This window comes from Monodelphis domestica, chromosome 8 (assembly GCF_027887165.1).
Source record: "Monodelphis domestica isolate mMonDom1 chromosome 8, mMonDom1.pri, whole genome shotgun sequence".
Classification (NCBI taxonomy): Eukaryota; Metazoa; Chordata; class Mammalia; order Didelphimorphia; family Didelphidae; genus Monodelphis; species Monodelphis domestica.
Window position 1 is genome coordinate 61008437 of NC_077234.1, and position 22214 is coordinate 61030650.

The window sequence follows — 22214 nt, forward strand, 5'->3', positions numbered from 1 at the left end:
TAGGACAGAGCCTCAGTGGACATTGGTTCTTAGGAAAAGTAGGCCAGCCAAAGAATGAGAGTGACATTCAACAGGATAGTTCTGACGCTGTTGATATTTAAGGGTCCTGAAGAGGAAGATGAAAAGCAAATGAGAGGACAGAGAGCAGGAAGAGAGCCAAGACGGCAAAATGTTGCAAGAGGCAAGATGGGAGAGAGCAGAATGAGAGGGAAGAAGTGGTCAAAGTACTCAGTGTTGCTAAGAAGTCAAGGATGATGACTTGGAAGCACTTCCAATTTTAAATATAGAATCCTATGCTCACGGGGAGAGCAGGTTCAGTAGAGAGGTAGAAACAGACCCCAGATCACAGGAGGTGAGGAGGGGAAAAAAGCTTTCTATATGTTTAGTATTAAAGAAAAGAAAAGAAGATAACTTGGAGGGATGGATCCAGGATCAGGGGACCCTTTTTTTGGATAAAGGAGACACGAGCATGTTTTTACGCAGAGGAAGAAATCAGGGATTGTGAATTTTAAAACTATTCCACCCTAATCAGACCATTCCTTAGAAGACCTGATTTAGCTATTTCCTGATCAATAACAATAGAGATACTTGGAATAACAGAATCAGGTCTTGGAAACTCTACATTCTCCAACCTTCTTAGTTTAACAAGATTAGGAAAGTCTGCATCAAACTCAAGATTTAATTATCTGAGAAAATGACCTTCAACAGACATGTACAAAAAAAGGACAGACCTCTGGGCTGTCCTAAGTCAAGCTTGAGCCACCATTGGCACATGTGAGATGCAGGAAGTGAGGTAGAGAACAGCCTCTGGAGCTCTTGTGACTTCCTGTGGAGAGGGCTAGATGCCAGTTTGATACTGGAGCTTGAGCTTGGAGGAGCCCCGCAGACAGCTTTCCGTCAGGTCGGTCATGTGAGTGATAAGGGCTGACTCCCTTCTCTGCCTTGGCTCTCCAGGGCCTTAACTCCCGCCTTGGCTCAGCCTGAGCCAGAGCGGTTTTGAATTAAACTCCTTTCCTTCTCTCCCTCTGTCTCTCTCCCTCTAATAATTTCTTCCGCCTGTTGTAATTAAATCACCATAAAATTTCCAGCTGAGTTTGGGTGTTTCATTAGGATTTTATAAATAAAATTCTTGGTGACGAAATATAATTATTACATTCAGTCTCAACCATAATTTTAACCCTTACAGGATGAAACAGGAAGTGGACGATGGAAGAATAAAGGCTCCTGGGGAGAAAAAAAATAAAGTTAGTTGCTCTAGAGAAGTCAAAAAGCCTGAGGACTAAGAAAAGGCCCCTGGATTTAGCAATTAAAAATTGTTGGTAACTTTTTGGAGAGAGCATTTAGTTCAGTGGTAGAGTCAGAAGTCAGAATTCAGGAGACAGAAGTGACTGGGGCCTGAAATAGTGGAGGACACCTATAAGTGGTCGCTTTCTCTTTGAGTTTGACTGAAAGAGAGGAAAGCTATAGGACTACAATTTGAGGGGATGGAAGTTTCAAGGGATTTTTTTTTAAGGCTCAGGGGTTTACATTTGAAGGGAAGGGGAAGGTGCCATTGGATAGAGATCAAAGAATACAAAGAAAGAGGAAATACTGAAGCCCCTTTCCAACTCAAAAATTTTCTGATTCAGATTGAAAAGGTAAGTAAAGTAAAATACAGGACAGCATACCTGTGGGATATTTTGGCTTCAAGAACTGAGTTTTGGTGAATCAGAAAAGTAGATTAAAAGAGGAGAAGTTGTTTCTACTTGGGAAGGTTAGTCTCATCTATTGCCTAAAGTCAGAATTTACCAGCTTGGTGAATTTTAACAAATCTTAAATGTTTCTCTGCATTTGGGCAAGCCTTATCCATTAAGTGGGCCATTTTCTATAACTGGCCCAATAATATCTATTTCCATAGTTAGTTGACCTTTCTACTTATTAAATATTAATTGCATACAATATTTGAAATTTATATTGTTGTTCTAATATACTCTGTAGTTCTAATATACAATATAGCGTTTTTTTTCCCCCTAGGGTGGAAGTGAACTATCCCATTTTTATGCTTCGAACTAATTATGGAAGATATTTGATCATTGATATTTTCAAATTAGGAAAATGTGGTGGTCCTAAACCATCTGTATAATCATACAAAGCCCTTATTTCTAGGGTGCTTCAGATTACTCCAGATTCAACATTTAGTAAGGGCTATTGTTAGCCCCATATTCAGCTTTTTCAAATGTGAACTTTTAGCATCTGTCACATCTTATAGGTTTGGGAAATTTAGTATTAGAAAACAGGAAGGATTTAAACATTTTTTTCTTAGTTTAAAAAATTAAATGATATGATAAAGTTTAGGTTTGAACAGCAGTCAATTACCAACAGGGATGCACAGAATATTTTCATGCAGTTTTGGCAACAGGAAATATTTAATTCGGGTTGATCACTCTGACAAATGAATTTAAAATGCCAAGCAGAACTGGCAACTCAAGCAGTTTTTTTTTTTGTCCAAGTCCTAGATGTCAATAGAGCAACCAAGGTAGGAAATGTGTTTATGTTTTAGTTAAGAATAGTCTTATGTAAGTATCAAGATGTTCCTCCAGCAATATCTATTTTATTCTTTTTCTGACTTTATTGCTAGCTTCCATATTCAGTGACAGATCTATATACACAAAGGGTAAGATTGAGCTCATGGAATTAAAATATCTATTAATGCTTCATCACATTTGGCCTGACTTGTTAGAAATGGGTTTGTTCAAAATAGCCATGCAGATAAAACAAAGGGAGTCACTTTGTCTGGCTCCTCTTGTGTTCTCCTGACTCAGAAGCAGCACAATGGATAGAGAGGATCCTAGAGTCAGGAAAACTCTAGATCAAATCCATCCTCAAGTCTTTACTAGCTGTGTGAGCCTGGATAAGTCACTTAATGTCTGTTTGCCTCATCTTCTTCAATTGTAAAATAGAGGATAAAAACAACACCTATCTTGCAGAGTTATTGTAAGGCTGCAATGAGATAATATTTGTAAAGTATCTAAGAGCACAATGCCTGGCAAATAGTAGGTGCTCTCTCTCTCTCTCTCTCTCTCTCTCTCTCTGTCTCTCTCTCTCTCTCTCTCTGTCTCTCTCTCTCTCTCTCTCTCTGTCTCTCTCTCTCTCTCTTCCCCTCTCCCCTCCCCTTATATATATATACATTCTCTTCCTTTCTTTAGGTTCTAGAGACAGGGCAATGCAGGGCTATGGAATAGATGAGAAGGCTGCTTTGTCCAATAATTCTTAGATTTTTGTTCCTGTTGACCACCTACCTCTCTCTTATGGCCCTGTGGGTAAAAGGAAAGGTAATAGGGCATCTAGGTGGCTCAGTGGATAGAGAGCTAGACTTGGAGATGGGCGGTCCTGGGTTCAAATCTGGCCTTAGCCATTTCCTAGCTGTGTGACCCTGAACAAGTCACTTAACCCCTATTGTCTAGCCCTTACTGCTCTTCTGCCTTGGAACTAATACTTAGTATTGATTCTAAAACAGAAGGTAAGAGTTTAAAAAAAAAGAGGAAGGGTAAACAAAGAAATCCCATATTATCTTTGAAGTTACATAGCCTTTTGCTAAACACAATATGGTGCTTATTTCTCTTGGCAAATGACTCTTTACAAGCCCATTTTTGTTGGGAATAAAAAGTATAAATGCACTTACCAATTTCTCCTTTAGATCCTTTGTTGCCTTTTTCTCCAACTGGTCCAGGAATTCCTGGTTTTCCAGGTTTCCCTGGTTGACCTCTTAGTCCTTGAAGGCCTATTCAGCACCAAAACATTACATTCATACATGTGGAAAAGTAAAACAAAAAAAAATCAACCATCATTCACACAATATGGGAAAACAATCATAAAAGATTTAAGAAGCATCTAGGTGCCACAGTGGTTAGAGTGCTAGCCATGTCAGGAAAACCTGAGTTCAAATCTGTTCCCAGACACTGACTATTTGTGTGATCTGGGGCAAAGTCACTGAGTCACTGTTTGCTTCAGTTTTTTTAACTGTGAAATGAGGATAATATAAGTACCTATTCAGTGGTGAGGTTCAAATGAGATATTTATTCCCTTGATGTTACTTTACCCTTCCTGTCTTTCTAGAATTTAATGTCTATGGCATGGAGATTCTGTTCATATGTAATTCTATGATTAACAATGCAAACAGTTTAAGTTTATTTTAATTATTTAATTAAATTGAATTAATAGATTAATTTAATTAAGTTAAATTTAGCAAAATTTAAGATGTAAGACCCGACATTCCAAATCAACTCCAAACAAATAGTTGGATAAGGAACACAACTAGGACTCCAGTTTATAACTTCTTATTCCAAAGTCTATTATTCTTTCTACTGAACATGGTGCCTGAGATATTGCAGCTCTTAGTGGAAAAAGTTTAATGCACACATGCACACACATACACACACGCGGATTTGCAGTGTTCTCTGGGAAGCTTTTTAAGAATTAGAAATAAATTGTAGAGAAGGTTTGGGTGAAATAATGAAATAACAGGTACAATCCTTGCCTTTTTATGCTAAGGATCTAACATAATTAGATAATAATTGTAATTATCTAACATAATACCCCCCTTTAAAGAGACTCCACTATTTTAAGCACCATCTTGCACTTTACTGGGCAAAGTGACTTATTTTTTCATATGGAAAGCTTATATTGCAGAGAACTCACATTTTATAAATATGTATTAAACTTTAATCAATTGTGGCATATAGTAATCAGGACAAACATCTAAAAAACATTTATTTCTCTAGAAAACACATACAATTCGACATTTTCCCAAGGTTGTAGTTCATAACAGGTCAATATCAATGCAACAAAAATTTGATTTTAAGATGGAAGGGCTAAAAAAAAAATTAAAAATGTAGATGGTTAATTCTGGTGGTCTTTTCATTTGCCAAGTTATGTGTCAGCTGTTACTATATGATTATGTAACAATTAGGTTTATAGTTATAACATGATTGGGTTTATGTATCTGATTCCCAACCTGGGTAGCCAACAGGTCCTTGTGGTCCTGGTTCTCCCTGCATTCCTGGTTCTCCAGGTTGACCAGGAGGTCCTGGGCTCCCTGGCAGGGATATAACTTTAATTGTTCCAGGGCCTCCAGGCTGACCTATTGATATAACATAATAAAATGATGATTGGTTTTAGAAATGTTCTGTTGTCTTCATAAAGCATAAATAAATAAACAAATAGATAAATAAACAGATTTACCAGGAGGTCCTTTTGGCCCAATTGACCCTGGAGGTCCAAATGGTCCTGGAGGTCCTATATTACCCTTTTCTCCTAAAGGGAAAAATATATATATACATTAATCATATAGTCTTGTACTTTGGGAAATGGGTACAAGCCACTTCTAACTGCAGGTTGATGATATACCTTAAACCATAGATTCTCAATCTTTTTTGCATCATGGATCCCTTGAACAGTCTGGCCATGCCTCTGAACCCCATCTGAGAATCTTGTTTTTAAATGCATAAAATGAATTTCATAGGGATTTCAAAAGAAACTAATTATGTTAAAATAGTCACCAAAATATGAAAAACAAGTCCACTGACAGCAGATTAGGAACCCCTGCTCTAAACAGAAATTACAGTTTACAAGGACAACACAGAGGCTAGCATTAGAGCCACTGCTCTGAGTCCTGCCACAAGCATGGCTCCAGAATAAGAGCGTTGGAGGTGGCATTATCTAAACTATGTGAACACAGAGAAATCTTTTAATTTTGACATTTGATGAAGATTCCCTTCCAGTCACATGCTTAGCCATGCTATAAACAGATGCGTGAAGTGGATGAGGCAACAAAAACATGTTTTATAGGTCAAGTTAACTATTAATTTTCTGAATTTAGAAACCAATAATTTCATTAAATTTTGGAGAAGAGGCACTGTGAAGCCAAATCTCATTAAAAGTTTCCTGGGGAGGGGCGGTGCTTTCCTATTATGGTTATCAATGTTCTTAAGGCCATTGTTGAAAGTTTTCCTGAATATGGAGAAGGCAGAGCATCTCTTTCTAGTATGCTTTAGAGTAATTGGGAGCAGCCAGGTGGCTCCGTGGATAAAGAGCCAGAGTCTGGAGTTGGGAGCTCCTGAGGTCAAATCTGGCTTCAGACATTTCCTACTAGTTTGTCCTTAGGCAAACCCCCATGGCCTAGCTGCTACTGCTCTTCTGTCTTAGGATTTGTATTAAAACAGAATGCATGGGTTTAAGAAAAGGGAGAGTAAATTTAAATCATGTCTGCTTTTTACCTAACTTACTAAATGGTGATGTTATCTGGAGCAGAGGTATCAAACAGCCTGTGTTGCTCAAACCAGATTAAACTCATTGGGAAATATTTTAAACTAAATAAAAATACAGTAAAGTGTAGATAGTGTTATTTTCTTAGTTAACGTGTCACTTCAGGGACATATCAGTTAATATGATGATTATTAAACATTATATTACTAATAATAATTAATTATAATATGATATGAACAAGATTCCTTTATCTGGAGCAGAGGTGTCAAACAGGCCTGTGTTGCTCAAACTAGATTAAACTCATTAGAAAATATTTTAAACTAAATAAAAATACAGTAAAGTATAGATAATGTTATTTTCTTAGTTAACGTGTCACTTCAGGCACATATCAGTTAATATGATGATTATTAAACATTATATTACTAATAATAATTATAATATGATATGAACAAGATTCCTTTATCTGGAGCAGAGGTATCAAACAGGCCTGTGTTGCTCAAACCAGATTAAACTCATTGGGAAATATTTTAAACTAAATAAAAATACAGTAAAGTATAGATAATGTTATTTTCTTAGTTAACGTGTCACTTCAGGGACCCTTATATACAGTTTAGTGGCCCTCATTTCTATTTGAGTTTGATGCCATGAGCAATATACTCATTTTAAGGTTTTTCATTTGTGAATATACTTTTCAGGAAATATATAGGTATCTTGAGTAAAATAAGGGATTGGGACTAGGTCTGTGATTTTGCTGGTATAGAGAATTCCTAAATGAAGTGACTCCTAGAAACGCTAATAATGAAAATGAATCAGTAATTCCCCAGAAAGCTATCACCGTAATGAATTATTCAGTGTGAAGAAATCTTTTTGTTTTTAACTTTTTGAGATAAAAAGTTTCCAAGAAAAAAATATAAAACAGTGATAATAGTTTATAGGACTTGAAGATCCAGTGTCTTACTCTGGGAACTTAGGGAGGAAAGTGCCTGCCTTCATTATATAAGAGCTGGTGTGATGTGAACCAACAGTATTGACTTCAGCAATTCTGGAAAGATTTCCTCAGGACTTCTTGTATAGTTAACTGACATTGATAAAGTGCTGTGAAATTTGCAAAATGATTTGTATCATTTTGTACACGACCTCATCTAATCCATACAACAACCCTAAGCTAATTAATATTTTTATACTATATAATAATAATAATATTAATACATACTATGTAATATGACACACACACATATATGTATGTAATAAAACAATGATACTAAAAGGATGGGGCCAGCTGGGTGGCTCAATTATTGAAAATTAAGGCTAGAGATGGGAAGTCCTAGGTTCAAATTTGATGTTAGACACTTCCTAGCTGTATGACCTTGGGCAAGTCACTTAACCCTCATTGCCTACCTAGCCCTTACCACTCTTCTGCCTGATTTTAACATGGAAGGTATGGGTTTAAAATAAATAAATAAAAGGACTCCAATCATCTCCATTCTATGCATGTGAAACACAAGGCTCACAGAGGTTGTATCTTCTCCACCGTCATGTTGTCAGAAATTGTCAGAGATGGGATTAGAATATGGGTCCCTTCTGATTTCAAGTCCAGTTCTCACGCTACTATGATGCCTAAGCAAGCCAGAAATGGGTACCTAATTGAGTTTCTGGAATCTTTACTAGACTTAGCAAGAAGTTGAAGCTAGACATTCTTAATGGGTAGCTAAACAATCTTGCCTCTTGAGTCTAGCAAAGCTCTTCAGAATCTTTTGCTCTGACTTTTTGGCTAATTAGTTGCATAAAAGGGTCAGATTGAAAGCACTGAACATTTTCTTTCTATTACCTTCTGAACCCCATCTCATCTGCCCTTGTCTTCCACAGATCATTTTTTTCTCCATTCATCTGGGGTGAATTTATTACTTAGTTACTTAATTTTCTTGATTTACAGAGAAAATATCGTAGGAATTAACAGGAAAGACAAGATAATTAAGACAAATGCACTACCTCACAATTCCATATAAAGATTATAGCACTTAAAAGGTTGCTATTGATGAAGGATTTCATGTCTAATTTCTGGAACTTTTAAAGATGTTTTTATTTTTGTTCTCATTTCCCCACCATCAAGGCTTTAAACCTGGGGAATTTAGTCATCAGATTATGTGTCTTAAGATTGTGTTTGCTCCCCTAAAGCAGTGTGGAGAACCTTTAGACAAGTACCTGTCCTTCCTGGAAATCCTTGAAACCCAAGTTCACCTGGAGAACCTGGAAAACCTGGGGTGCCGGGCATTCCCTGTAGTTTAAAACAAGAGAATTGCAGATTTACTACATTATAATGTTGCTCAATGCACTCACTTTTTTTTTCTTGAGGTAGATGGGAAGATATAATATTACACTGAGCAAGTTTGGCAAGGTTGGGCCATCATTTTAAAATCATATTTTATCTGAATGGTGCCAATCAGATGTATTCCTGAGACAGTCAAGGGGCTATCACCGAGAAATTACTCTTTGTCATTTCAATGTAATATTATTAGTGTAACGTGATACATTTAATATAATAGCATAAAACACTTTTAAATGGAATATTTTTTTAATGGAATACTTCTGAAGTCTGCTAGATAGAACTTTCTGGATGTGGGAACTTTGCAGATGGGAGAAGTCATTCAGTCAGATTTAAAAAGTTATAATTTGTGTTTATAATGATAACTAAGGTGATATAACACACGTGGAATGGTCACGTCTAAGACCTATTCTTGCCAGTGTGTTTGGGTGTGTGTGTGTGTGTGTGTATGGCAGGTATTGAGGAGGCAGGAAACGTGGGATGGGATAGAAAGGGAGCTAAGGACACTGCCAGTTTTCTCAGATGGCAGTTACTAGAATAATCAATGAATAATCAATGAATCAGGGCAGTTAGGTGCATTAGTGAATGGAGAGTCAGGTCTAGATATGGGAGGTCCTGTGTTCAAATATGACCTCAGACATTTCCTAGTGGTGAGCCTGGGACAAATCACTTAACCCCAGTTGTCTATACCTTCCTGCTCCTTTTGCTTTGGAACTGATACTCTCTATGGATTTTTAAGACAGAATATAAGAGTTAAAAAAAAAATCAGTCAATCAACAAGCATTTATCAAGCATCTATTCTATGTCAAGTACTGGGGATACAAATACAATAAATGCAATAATCCCTACTTCCAAGGTTTATATTCTAAGGAGGAGACAACAAAGACTTACATGAGTATATACAAAATAAACAAAAATAAATCTGAAGTAGTTTGAGAAAAAAGGCACTAGACATTGAGGACATCAGGAAAGGCTTAATGTATTTCTGTGCATGGTACCATCATCCTTCCAGTCTCCCTGATTGTAATCTTGCCATCATATATGATGCTGTCATTTCCTTCATTCCACATATCCAGTTGGTTGCCCTATCTTACTATTTCTGCCTTTACTTCCTTCACACTCAATCCCTTTACTCCACCAACATAACTACAACTTAGTTTAGGTCCATATCACTTCTCACCCAATCATAATAGATGGGACCATGATACTCCCCTACTTAATCCTTTTCATTCATTTTCTGGTGTTTCTAGGGCAAAATAAAATTTATGCATAGCTTTTAAAATCCCCATGCTATCCAGTCCCAACCTAGCTTTCCAGCTTCATTGGGCATTACTGCTCTTCCCGTATTCTGTGTTCCAGCCAAATTGGCCTTTTCTCTGTTCTTCACTAGTAACGCTCATTTCTTATCTCCACACTTTGCACCAGCTATCTCAGAAACCTGCAATACATTCTTTTATCTCCTCCTCTCCACCTCCTAGGGTCAGTCTCTGTTCCTTTAAGATTTAGATTAAACACTATCCTCTTCATGAAGCCACTCCTAATTCCCACAGTTGCCATACTCCCCTTATGAAACTACCTTGTAATTAATTGCTTTATATATATTTACGTTTATTCACTTTATGTTATATATATTTTTCTTTATATTTCTTTCCTCCATTAGAATCCAATCTAATCCAATCAACATTTATTGAGCCCTATGTTAAGCACTGAGGATACAATAAATAGAAAGATCATCTCTGCTGAGTTCATAGCCCAATAAAGGTGTGTGTGTGGGGGGGGTTGTACATAGAGAAGGTAGGAAGTTGGAAGGGGGATAACACCTGGAGGTACCAACCATGGGGGTATTTGATTGCCCATAGTTGAAAAAACCAGACAGGGAGGCAGATATAGAGTGGAGTGAACCCAGGTCAGTTTCTCCCTTCTATTGAAGCCCTTAATTTTTTTTCTCTTCCTTATTTACTTTTTAATGCTTCTCTTGAATTTTGTATTTGGCAACAAAATTTCTGTTTAAGTCTGTTCTTATTTTTTTCAGGAATGCTTGGAGATGTTCTATTTTTATTAAATGAACATCCTTTACCCTGAAAGAATATCCATAGTTTTGATAGTTTGGGGAGGTAATTCTTGGTTGTAAACTCAATTCTCTTGTCATCCAGAATACCATATTCCAAGCCTTCCAGTCCTTCAGTGTGGAAGCTGCCAGATCCAGTGTAATCCTGACTGGGGCTCCATGATATCTAAATTGTTTCTTTCCAGCTGATTTCAGTGTTTTCTTCTTGACCTGGGAGCTCTTGAACTTGACTATAACATTCCTGGGAATTATCATTTGGGGATTTATTACAGGTGGTGATCTTTGGATATCTATTTTACCCTCTTATTCAAGAATATCAGGGCAGTTTTCTTTGATAATTTCTTGTAATATGATATCTAGACTTTTTTTTTTTGGTCATGACTTCCAAGTAGAACACTAATTCTTAAAAAAAAAAAGAACACTAATACTAATTCTTATAGTCTCTTCTGGATCTATTTTCCAGGTTAGTTTTTTAAATGAGATATTTCATATTTTTTAACTATTTTTTAAATTCTTTTGATTTTGTTTTATTGTTTCCTTGATGTCTCATGAAGTCATTAGCTTCTAATGGTCCAATTCTAATCTTTAAAGATTGAATTTCTTTCCTGACTTTTTGGTCCTCCTTTTCCACTTGGTCCATTCCTCTTTTCATGGAACTTATTTCTTCACTGGATTTTTGTGCCTCTTTTACCAGTTGACCTATTTTGCTTTTTAAGCTGTTATTTTCTTTTTCCCATTTTTCTTCAACCTGTCTTATTTGATTTTTAAATTCCTTTTTTGAGTTCTTCCACAGTCTGAGACCAATTCCCTTCCCCTCCCCCTCCTTTTTTAAAAAAAATATTTGCTTGTAGTTGTTTGGATTCCATCATCCTCTGTTGGTTCTGCTCTTTGCTTTTTTTTTTCCCCTGAGAAGTTTTTGAGATTTACATGCTTTTTCTGTTTTTTTTTTCTCATTTTCCCAGACCTTTTTGGGGGGGAAAGGGAGGAATTCTGTAAGCTTCTTGCCGATTCTCTCTCTTCTGTTGGTTTATCAGATTAGGCAGGGTGAGCTAATGTGCTTTGGGGCTAGGTCTTCAATGAGGTTTGAGATTGCCTGCCAGATGGACTTTTGATCCTCTCTAGGGCCTAGGACTTCTGAGTTGCTCTTTTGCTGGTTTAGCCTCCATCTTGGGATACTGAAGTTAATCTACGGTCTATCACGGAACCTAGAGTAGTAGTGTGTATGTGTGGGGTGGTTGGCCAACACTCCTGTGTGAAGTTTTGCTTCCAGTTTCCCCTTATCCTGTGAAAATTGACTCTGCCTACCATTTAAGTTGTGTTCCATGGGAGAATCCTGTGACTCCGTCTTGCTTTTGGACTTGAATTCCTGCTTTTTTCAAGTACTTTTTAAAGATTGGCATAGAAGGATAGTCAGAGGGACTTTGGCTTTTGCTGCTCCTAAGCTGCCATCTTGACTCTCCCCCCCCCCCTCCAATTCTCCCTTCTATAAATAAAGTTATTGGATAGAGTTTGGTGCTCCACCTTCTAGTCCCCTAATCAGAGATAAATGGGGGTTAAGGGAGGTGGGGTCAGTCAAGGCTTGATTTAATAGCATGGTGATGAGATTAGAGCTGATGACCTTAACCTGGGAGGGGCATCTTTTCCCCTGGAGTTTGGAAAAAAAAAACAGGACAGCAGAAACAAAGTGAATATAATCTTATACTTGTATCACTGACACTAAGCACAGTGCCTGGCACATAGTTGGAGCCTTAACATACTTGTTTTGTTGTTGAATTGTATTTTGAAAGCAGAGAGAGCTTTTTTGAGTCAGGGGGAAGATGGAATGAATATTAGGCTTAGAGGGACAACTAGTGAAAAGTCATGGAGTGTCATGTGAGGATCAGAGAGGATTTCAGAGTGTAGGAGGGATAGTAACAATTCATAATGAATATGGAAAATAAGTTGGGGAAAGTTTGTGAAGGGCATTAAAGGCTAAATAGAAGAATTTACATTTGATTTTAGAAGCATTAGGAAGTCACTGGAAGTTATTAAGTAGATGGAGTTGCATGTACCCAAGAAGGCTCAGTAATCTAACAGTTACTAAGTGCCAAGGTGCTTAGATTAGAAAAAGAAAGAGATGTACAAAAAGTTCCCAAAGGGGCTTTAAATTAAAGTAATAACTATTCAATTTCTTTTACCATGTAGCTAAAATTAAGTCTGGGGAAATTCTACTCTTTGAAAATAATGAGTTGAAACTTGCAAAAAAAATGCTAAAGTTTTTTAAAGCTATTTTTAAGCAGGAAGAAGAAGCTATCTTCTCAGGACAGGTGATATCATGCTCATCTAGAACAGGGATGAAATAGAATTACTCAACTGCTCTCTTGCTTCTTCTCTATCAAGGAGAATGGTCTTCATACTGGAAAGGGTACAACAGTCATGGTTAGGAAACAATGAAAACTCAGGACTAATGAAGAAATTGTCAGAACTCAAGCACTCAGAAGGTTTAAACTCAGGTCTTGGGATCCACATGACAGGTATAGACATTCAGAGTTTAGAAATTAAATTTTGCATATGACTTTGAACCTCGTAGATAGTTGGAGTTGTTAGATTAAACGTCAGAGAGGCTATGACTGATCAAGTAGATTTGACAATCCATCTAGAAATGATAATCAAATTTATGGATGTAGTTGAGATCTCCAAGTGAGACAGAACATAGTCATATTGTGGAGCCAGTGAGGAGGTACTAAAGGCCTTCCAAACAGGGTTTTTATGTAATTTTTTCAGGAGAGTCTGCCCATTTGAAAGATATTGCAGCAGAAATGCCAAGTATACACTTATGAACATTTAAGTGGGTAGAAACTAGAAAAGGTAGAGGGTGGGGAATTAATATTCCTATATTATAGTCAAGGTAGCTGAACCTGGAGTCAGGAAGGTGAGATCAAATCCAGCTTTAGACACTTGGAATAATAAGAGCACCTACCTTGCCCTGTTGTTGAGAGGCTCAAATGAGATACTATTTGTAAAACACTCAGCAGTGTCTGGCACATGATTGGCACTATATAAATGCTAGTTCTTACCCCTTCCTCAAGACAAAATAACGTGAAGGTCTAAACTAGGGTGCTGGTAGTGAAAAGGGTAAGAAGGGGAAGAATAGGAGAGATTTTTAGGAGATAGAATTGATGGGACTTGATAACTAAATGGGATGGAAGGAAGAGAAAGAAAGCCAAAGATAATTCTGAGGATTTTGTCCTGTGGGGTATTGAGAACAGTGGTATCATTAATGGAGACACGAAAAATAGGAGGGGACAGATTTTGTGGAAAGATAGTGGGTATGACTTGATACATGTTCAAGGTGCTAGGATTTGTATCCAATTTTTCTTTAGTTTTGTGAACCGATTGAATACTCCTTTCCTGTGGCATAGCGCTCAAAAGTAACTATAATTGACCCTTAGATAAATTCTCTTGCTTCCTCTACATAGTTGATAATAATAGTTTTGTGTCAATATATAAAAGGGAACCAAAAACTATTGAAGATAATTTTCTTGGCTTACCAGATGCCCAGGGGGCCCAGGGTCTCCTATGATTCCTGGTTGACCTGTTGGACCTTGGTCTCCTGGAAAACCTTTTTCTCCCTTTATTCCTGTGTGATTACCAGGGGGTCCTGGAGGGCCAGGATCACCTAAATATATACATAATCTGTCAGTATTGCCAGAAGTCAGATTATCCACTAATATCAGTGATTTCTATACCGGAGACCCCTTGAAAGTTAAATTTATTTTTTCCTTTAGAATGCTATTGATGGTTAACATAAAAAAATTTCTCCATTAGTATTAATAATGTAGAACATCCATATGTTCCATACTTAATGGATCTTTGATTTCATCAGTATGGGTATTCCCTTCACCACTGCAAAGAGAAATACTTTTAGGAGTGCAGAGGTTTTAAATTTTGCTGTGGCCAAAAAATTTGTCACCTTTTGCCTAATCTGGTGATGAAGTTCTCTGGCAATCACATAATTGGCACCTACAATCTCCAGTTGGGTCCATATTTGAAGCCTTTCTAGCTCCTAGAATTTGTTGGAATTCATATTCTATTAGCATCATCTTCAAGAAATGAGGGTCATTTCCATACCCAAATAAAGCATAGAAGAAGAAGAATGTTATTGAATTAGGACTTTTTATTTTTTTAAATTGCTTTCAGTATTTATTTTAAGGGGGAAAATTGACACATTGAAGCTTTTTTGTCTGCTTATCAGGTACAATTTATATACTGTTTTACCAACTTGTTTTTTATTTATAAGAATGAAAACTATTTGATTATACATTTTTCATGACTAATTATGAGATAGAGAAACAAATGACTTTTTAATAATAATAAGAATATAATAATATAGAGTATATAAGAATATAATAATAAGAATAATAAAAAAATAATTCTTGACAAATTTATGTTAGTTTTTGAAAAAGATATCATTCATTCTACATTGGCTAGAGTGATAGGAAAACATTTCTAGTTTTCTCTTTTCATTTGCAGGTTTCCATAAGATTTAACAAATCATATGGTGTTGAAAACAAATTGATATGAAGAATTGGTATGTGAATATTAGAAGAAATAATCCTATTTTATTTTTAACCTTGGGGAAAAATATCATCTCAAAATTAGGCAACATAGCTGTGTCTTGTTTTGTTTTCCAAATGTTTAGAAGTTAAAAACAAATACCTGGACTTCCTCTCAAGCCTGGAAGACCTTTATTTCCTTTTTGGCCTGGGATTAGTGCACCGGGAAAACCTGGTGGCCCTGGTAGTCCTGTCATTCCTGGGGGGCCTATTGGTCCCACATCTCCCATCACACCTTTCATACCATGGATACCAGGGAAACCTGGTCTTCCTTTATTTCCTTTGATTCCTGTAGAAAAAGGAGGTATGGTTGATTTTCAGATTGTTCTTCTAGTTATGAATACATAGGAACCACTATCAAGAAGTGATTCTATTAGCCATCTAATTGGCTTCCCAGCCTTGATTATCTCCTCTCTCCAGTTCATCTTCCAGACATCAGCAAAATCGCCTTTTGTAAAGCGAGGTCTCTCCCCTAGGGACTCAATAAACTTCAACGACTCATTATTATCTTTAGGAGAAAATATAAACTTTCTCTGTTTGGCATTGAAATTCCTTCATCACTTGGGTCCCATGTACTTTTCGAGCTATTTTTAGGTATTATTTCCCTGTGCTCAAAGTAGAGATCAGCCTAGCCATGGTGACCTTACTATTCCTTTGTATGTGATATTTTCTCACTCAACATGATGCCCTTGACCTGACTATCTCTAAAACCCAGTATACACTTTTGCCTCAGATATACCTCTTAGACTCCGTAGGCTCAACTCAGGGACTACCTTCTGTGGGAAACCTTCCCTAATTCTGCTCCTGCTTCCTCCTCCCCAGTTTACCATGTACTTACATGTCTGGTTTATATCTAGTCTCTCTTCCCTCTCCCCACAAGTTTTCTTTAAGGGAGAGACTTTTACTTTGTATCCCCAATGACTTGTACATTATTGGCACTTAGTAAATGTTTATTGATTGATTGAGTATTGATCGGTCAACAATGCTAGATTTGGGAGGGACTTTGGCAAAATTGATCCATGAGGAGGTCAAGTGACTTGCCTAAGGTGACATATCTAGTCTGAAGTAGAGTTAGACTCATACCTGGGTCTCTGATTCCTGACTTCGAGTCATGGGAGTCATGTCATACTTTCTCCCTATTTCATGAGCTAGACAAAACATAGCTTTTCTTCTGCCTCCTATGTTCTACTTTTGTGTTGTAGCAGGAGGGGAGAAAGAGGAAGAAACAGTCTGGTGGTACAAGTCATGGGTTTGGTGAATTAGAAGAACCTTGCTGTTGCACAAATAATAGCAAAAAGGAATCAAGACAACGTCAATAATGTTTCACTCATCAGTCTAACAAAATGCCCAGAAGCCATTGTTACCCTCTTAATGGTCATGAGTAAACCATTAGATAAGACTGAGGTTCTTATCTCATCTATACTACTAACATTCTCTAGGTCCTGTTTCTTCATTAATTTAAAAAAAGAGGTTGGACTAGATGATTCTATGTTAGTGAGCAGTAGTTGCCTGAAATCTATTTATATTATCAGAATTTATATTATAAGAATAATAATTTATATTCTGCATTCTCAGATTAGTAAAATCTTCAATTCTAAAAATGATTTTAGGGCAGGAACCATATCCCATTGATATTTATATCTCCTTTGGTGTTTAGCATAGACTTATACTTAATAAATGTTCAGCAAGTGGATAAACAAGTCGTGCCCTTTTTGATAAGACTAGTAGTAAAATCCCAAGATTTTATCAGGTTTATACAGTCAGAGACTATTTCTTAAGAATGTAAGGCATGAGGTTTAGGGGAGAAGAACCTCTTACCTTCTAAACCTGGAAGACCTCTTGGACCTGGAAGTGCCCCTAGCAGACCTAGAAGAAAATTTCTGGATATTAGCAATATCTTCTTTTTAACAATGCAATTTCTTTACAAATAATCATTACGGCCACTAAAGTATTACATTTAAGAAAAATTTCAAAACTCTATAGAGTATGATTTTGAATATTCTCACTCTAATTCAATGAATCTGTAAAAAGAACAAAATAAAGACACAATCTTATTTACAACTGAATGACATTCCCGATAATATGATACACATATTATGTGTACACAACTATGTACACATAGTTCATTTCAGCATTGCATCAGAATAAAGTCTGACTGATACACTGTTATTTTTCTGTTTCTTTTGGTAGTGGGGGACCATTTATTGCAGAAAATATGCATAATAAAATACCAATTCCTACAATGGCTGAATAAAAATATGTATATGTCATTCTGAACCCTAGGTTTATCATATCTCTGTAATGGACAGCATGTTTCACCACCAGTCCTCTGGAATCAGAGATAATAAGCTGTATTGATCATGATCCATACAGCTTTCAAAGTTGTTTATTTTATACAGTGTTCTTATTGTATGAATTGTTCCTGTGGTTATATTCATTTCATTTTTAATCAATTTATAAAAGTATTCAAAATTATTCATTGTAATAATATTGATGTAAGGGAACAAACTTTTCTGGTGCTGCTTATTTTACCCTGCTTTAGTTCAAGTAAGTTTTTTCATGTATTTAAAAAACAATTTTTATTAATATTTTCTGGTTTTTTTTACATTACATATCTGTCTCATGCATTACTCCTTTCTTCCCCCTGAGAAGTATCCCATAAGACAAATAATTGTTTATTTTTTAGAGAGGAAAAAATATCAGCATGAGCTGATTGATACATTGAGAAAATCTCTGAACCTGTGCAATGGGGATCTTCCATCTCCACCAAGGGGTAAGTGTGTGTGCGTGTGTGTGTGTGTGTGTGTGTGTGTGTGTGTGTGTTTCTGTGTGTCTTTTCATAATTTTGTTCCATTTGCTTTTAACTTTTTGATGTGCTATTGCTCTTTCCATCCATGTCTTTCAGAAATCAACTTCCTCATTTGTTATATTATTTAAAGTCACATAGTTTATTAAGCATATTCTGTTGCACAGCTGCGGACGATCAATATAACTTATGCTGACGTCCTCCTGGTATGCACTACATTGCCTGACAATTAAAAATAAGACAAATTTCTCTGGGCTCTCAAAGTGAGGTATATTACAATTTGGGAAAAAATATCATCCATTGGGGAAATCTCCAGGCAAGTATTATGGTCACAGTCATGTTCTGGGGTCTCTTCAGCCTCTTTTGATACTGGGTCAATAGTCAGAAAATTTTCATTCATAAGAGTTGAAGCCAATGGAAAATGTAGTCCAAAGTAGCCCCCAAAAGAAGATGGTAAATGTATAGCTTTGGCATTTATTGTCTATGTCATAAAACACTATCTCCTACACCTCATAATCCCCCCCCCCCAAAAAAAATTCCTACTTTATAGAGCTTCCTTTTTACAGGAATGCTGGTTCTAGGCATGGGGTAGGCCACATACTTATTTTTTCTTGGATTCAAAAGTCAGTAAAAGGAGATGGTGAAACTCCTCCAATTTTACTTATAGAGTGCTTAAAAAGCTAACATCCCAAGCAAGTGTTTCCCATTGTCACCTCTCCATAATGTTTCCTACACATGAAGTTCTGAGTTGTTAGAATAACACCACATAGATGGGATCTTCTTCCAAGCCTGTCTTTCTCTTGATGTTTTCTATCTGTGGATAAGATGATTTTAGGATGGGCAGTCTCAGAATCCAGACTGATTTCCTCAAGGAATTTTGTCTTAATCGCTTTTTTCTGTTTCATGCTTCTTATCAGGTGAGATTTGAGCAATTTGAAGGATTGTTGCAATTGTTAACTGATCTGGAAATTCATCACAACACAAATTCTCCAGCATTCAAGATATCTAAAACTGTCTCCAGAAGCCCTATGAATATTCTGGAGGTTACATTCTTTGCAGAAATTGTGACCACATTCCATAGACACAGCACGTGGGAGAAAATCTAGCCTCATGATGGGATACTTTAGCTCTTCTGAAAGATTTGAAGTGAGAAATGAGGCCATGACTCTTCTGGTGCCTCTGACTTAGTCCTTTCTTTGTGTTGGGAGCTCCAGGTCAGTTTCCTAGTTTCCTGTTTCACCACTATTTCCATTGGTAAGGTAAGTTCTAAAGTGGTAATATATTACAATTTCAGTTAGTTATCAGTCGGTCATCAAACATCATGCTAGATCCTGGGGATACAGTACAAAAACCCAAACCCAAAAAACCCAACAAACAATTGATGCCATTAAAGACCTTATATTCTAGAAGTTGAGTATTATTCAACAACAATAATAAAGTTTTCATTATCATAATAGATTCAAGTTTGTGTGAAAGTCATACCTAATTCTCCTTTTTCTCCTGCTGGACCAGGAAATGCATCCCCTCCTTGTGTACCTTTTTCACCCATTGGTCCAGGAGGTCCTGGGGCTCCTGGAGGACCTAAAATAATGACACACCACACAAAGAGAAAATATTTCCTTCTTATTTATATGTATTCCCCATAACATATTTTTTCCTTATTTTAATAGACTAATTATTCAGAACCATGAATGTTAATTCTCTATCAAATATAAATGCTATAAATAAGTAAATATTCCCATGAAGATCTTCATGTTGATATTTCTGAACTTTAGGAGTTTCACTTAGTTAAGTGTATACTAGTACAATTTAATATTCCCCCCCCCCAATCTTATATTAAAAAATGGATACTGTTCCCTATAGTTCCTAGTCAGAGATGGGTAAGTAGTTAAGGAAATAGCCATAATTAAGTATAGAGATTCTAACTTTAGGGGAAAAAGATCATGTTTATATTCAAAATTTTCTGCCTTAGGTCATCTTATAGCAAACTTCTAAGGATAGATTATAGAGAGACCAAAAATGTAACCTGGAGGTCCTTTCATTCCTGGAGTACCAGGAAAACCTTTGCATCCTTTAAATCCCAAATCACCAGCAGGTCCAGGCTGTCCTGTAAACAGAATAATAAGAAAGATTTAACAAAATATTACTGAAATTTTAATAGAGGTCAAAACAACAGAGATAATCCCCTCTTGCTCTTTACTCAGTTTCTTCCACCCACTCACCCAATTATTCATGACAAGATTCTACAACTGACAATGGATTCTTCCTTAATGCTCAGGTTGTACCAATGTGCAAATCAAAGTTTCTCTGGAAAGATTTGGCCCTGAGATTTATTTCCAAGCTGCTAATAACTCATAGTTAATTGATTTATTCTCTTAGGTCAAAGTTGTCAAATGTACCACAACACTCCTCAGTGGTGCCCCAATCAGAAAGTAAAAAATGATAATTCAATCTGTAGACAAATTGGCTAAAATTTTCCATCTGCTTCATCCTCATTCATAAAATGAAGCAGTTGGGCTTGATGGCCATCAAGATCCCTCTAATTTTTTTTAAAAAAAATATCATTCTAGGGGGCAGCTGGGTAGCTCAGTGGATTGAGAGCTAGCCCTAGAGACGGGAGGTCCTAGGTTCAAATCTGGCCTCAGCCACTTCCTAGCTGTGTGACCCTGGGCAAGTCACTTGACCCCCATTGCCTAGCCCTTACCACTCTTCTGCCTTGGAGCCAATACACAGTATTGACTCCAAGAAGGAAGGTAAGGGTTTTAATAAAAAAAAAATTAAAAAAATTATCATTCTATTGTAAAAATGGAGATTTGAACCCCAGACTTCAATCCCCAGAAGTCCTTGGTACTTCCCAGAATTCCCTATAATCTCACCTGAGTCCCCACCTGGGTGAGAGCAGAATTTGTATTTAAACTGGCTGTAAAGCCTACTTCCTCTCTCTTCCTATACTTGGAGATTGCAAGGATGTAGTGAATAGATTAAGCGTGGGGGTTCTGAATTTGGCTAAATCAGCCATGGGCATGAGGTTTATTATTTTGTATCCTTGATTTCTAATAATCTTAATAAACATCATAAAATATAATACTTTTATCACAAGAGGCTAATTTAACTGTTACACTATAACAATAGATTCTCCTCCCTGACAAAGTTGCAGGTGGTGGCTTATTTTTCCCAGGAGTTAGGAGACAAACTTGTCTGCTGTTGCCTCATAGTTAGGTAATGCTGCCAAATTGTGTTGGTGACAACAACAACAAAACCACCAATAATATAATTAACATTTAAAATTTGCAAAACACGTATGATTCCTCATTTGATTTTCACAACAACCTTTCAAGGTAGATGCTATTATCACCATTATATGTATAAGGAAATTGAAGCAAACACAGGTTAAGGGACTAGCCCAGAATCACATAGCTAGTAAATGTCTAAAGCAAAAATCAAACTAAGGTCTTGACCCCAAGTCCTGTGTTCCTTCCCGTTTGTTACCCAGCTGCTTATGAAGAAAGGAAACTATCAAACTTGGATCTAGAGAACATACTTGTGGACAAGAGGACTTGCTCCAAGCTATGATTTAAAAGGGCACAAAATACAGGAGTCAAACAAGTAATTCACTGTGTTGTGTCAGTGAATGGAACAGGAATTTAGTGAATGAAAGTTTGTCTAGTAGGCATTTTTTACTTATTACATAGCACCATAGTCACTGTCTGCTCCATGTGCAACATAGTGTAATACAGGGACACAAAGACAAAAGTGAATGCCAAGCATACAATTTGAAAGATGCTTAAGAGAAAAAGAATCCAATTTTAGGTCTTTATTTTATGGGGAAGAATGTAATTTGATCACTTTTTATTGTGTATGAGGCTCTCTGGAGATCATCAAAAGATTTATCTGTAGAACTCAGTGAAATGCTACCAAATTTAATTTATTGTTAAACCAAGGTTCTTACCTGGATGTCCACGGTTTCCAGAACTTCCTTGGTCCCCTTCAGTTCCAGCAGGTCCTACTGGGCCTGGTGGGCCTGGTAGTCCTTTTTTCCCTTTCTTGCCTAAGGAACCAGGGGGTCCTGGTTCTCCCTAAAAGTTAAATCATTAAATTTTTAAGTAGGGAAAATGGTCAGATTTAAGCCTAAATGCAAATTAAACTATAATAAAAATACTATTTCTTTAAATTAATAAG

General features: G+C 36.6%; 1 protein-coding gene across 1 annotated transcript in view; it reads right to left on the reverse strand.

The window, feature by feature from the left end:
- Positions 1-22214, reverse strand: part of COL4A3 (collagen type IV alpha 3 chain) — a 174583-nt gene that overhangs the window by 13051 nt on the left and 139318 nt on the right. Inside the window, 10 exon segments of the mRNA XM_056808486.1 lie at positions 3662-3760; positions 4994-5119; positions 5221-5292; positions 8446-8518; positions 14165-14292; positions 15333-15518; positions 17048-17095; positions 19518-19616; positions 20062-20142; positions 21985-22111. Coding sequence (XP_056664464.1) covers positions 3662-3760; positions 4994-5119; positions 5221-5292; positions 8446-8518; positions 14165-14292; positions 15333-15518; positions 17048-17095; positions 19518-19616; positions 20062-20142; positions 21985-22111 — 1039 coding nt within the window.